The sequence below is a fragment of the Rhamphochromis longiceps genome, linkage group LG9, assembly GCF_057381845.1.
Source record: "Rhamphochromis longiceps isolate RC_006_pf linkage group LG9, R_longiceps_female_GT1.1, whole genome shotgun sequence".
Classification (NCBI taxonomy): Eukaryota; Metazoa; Chordata; class Actinopteri; order Cichliformes; family Cichlidae; genus Rhamphochromis; species Rhamphochromis longiceps.
Genome location: NC_140565.1, coordinates 33,486,967 through 33,488,647, shown reverse-complemented (window position 1 = coordinate 33,488,647; position 1,681 = coordinate 33,486,967). Strand labels below are relative to the sequence as shown.

Here is a 1,681-nt window from a genome sequence, read left to right as displayed (position 1 = left end):
TATAGTTTTATACAAAAAAGTTACCAAGGGCAATTGAAATATAGTTTTCTGTGAAAAACAGTTGTTCTCATACTTTAAACAACTACAAATCTTTCTTCTCCTTACTGTTTCCTCACTTATGCTGTGCTGCTCTGTCAATATTTCATAAACCTGTTATGCAAGTACTGGAGGCGTGTCAGCTATGGAGCTATAAGTATTGAGTTCAACAGAAAAATTGACATTCATCGCTCTCACCTCTGCCGGGGCAATACTTCAAATAAAATATGGCTTTATTTCCACAAGGTAAGCTCTACCTGTGTATAGTTAATATCCCAAACTGAGATTCTGAGATGTTGAGCTATTGATTTCTGGCATGGTATATTGTTTTGGTGCAATCTGTGTTGCAGAGGCTGACTTGAGGATTGTGCTGATTGGAAAAACTGGTGTGGGAAAAAGTGCTGTTGGAAACACCATCTTGGGAGAAAAATATTTCTTTTCTTCTCCCAGTTCAGAGTCAGTGACTGAATCTTGTGAACAACATGTGATGACGTTTAATAACAGGGTAGTTAGTGTGGTAGACACACCTGGCATTCTGGACACGGGAAAATCCGCAGAAATCATCAAAAAAGAAATTGTGAGATGTGTTGAAATCTCCTGTCCAGGTCCTCACGTGTTCCTGCTGGTCCTTCAAGTCGGTCGATTCACCAAAGAAGAAAAAAACTCTGTGGAAGCCCTGCAGGAGCTGTTTGGGCCACAGGCTAATCATTACATGATTGTGTTGTTCACCCGCGGTGGCGATCTTGGAGACATGACAATAGAAGAGTATGTAAATAAAGGCCACCAAGGTCTCAAAGACATTATCCTAAGATGTGGAAAAAGGTTCCATGTCTTTGATAACCTAAGCAGTGACAGAAAGCAAGTGGATGAGCTAATCAGCAAGATTGATCGCATGGTGGCTGAGAACAGGTGCACGTACTACACAGATGAGATGTTTAAAGAGGTGGAGGCTGCACGGAAAATGGGAATGCGAGTCGCTCAGTACAGGTTCCTTGCTCCACTGCACCAGAGCGTTTTACGTTTTCATTCCATTCTTGCAAGAGATTAAATCAATGTGATAAACTGTCTAAACACAATCAGCATAATGGAAACAAGACACCCTGTGTACCCATATGTGAACATATGAAATATATTAAAAATCTCTGATGCACACTTTGTGTAGATAATTGTGTAGCATTAATTTGCTTTAATTTATCAGAACAAATATAAAATAAAAACACATCTTTCAGTGTGTCCTTGGATGTCAGTAGGGTTTAATAATAAAAGTTTAATAATACAAGTTTTGGACCTAAGACTAATTATTAGATAAAAGTACTTCTTGTATCCATTCTAAATGTAGTCTATATGTCCGAACTCAAATCTATTGTGTATATTATCTATCTATCTATCTATCTATCTATCTATCTATCTATCTATCTATCTATCTATCTATCTATCTATCTATCTATCTATCTATATAGATATGATGTATGTATCATGTAATTTTTTCATAGAATGTTCATCCCAATGTGGCTTTAAAAAGTTGTTCAGTGTTCTTTTTGTCTAGTAAATGAAAGTCAAATTAAATAAATATCTATACCTAACAGTCTAATTTGTTGTGTTTTTGTTATTATTGAAAAATAGACTCTGCACAGGTCAATTTTAT

At 36.4% G+C, this 1,681-nt stretch overlaps 1 protein-coding gene across 1 annotated transcript; it reads left to right on the top strand.

The window, feature by feature from the left end:
- Positions 1-263: 263 nt before the first annotated feature.
- On the top strand, positions 264-1,084 carry LOC146662692 (GTPase IMAP family member 7-like). The gene is made up of 2 exons (XM_085419306.1): positions 264-282; positions 387-1,084. The coding sequence occupies exons 1-2, from the start codon at positions 264-266 to the stop codon at positions 1,082-1,084; spliced, it is 717 nt and encodes a 238-aa protein (XP_085275432.1).
- The last annotated feature ends 597 nt before the right edge of the window (positions 1,085-1,681 follow it).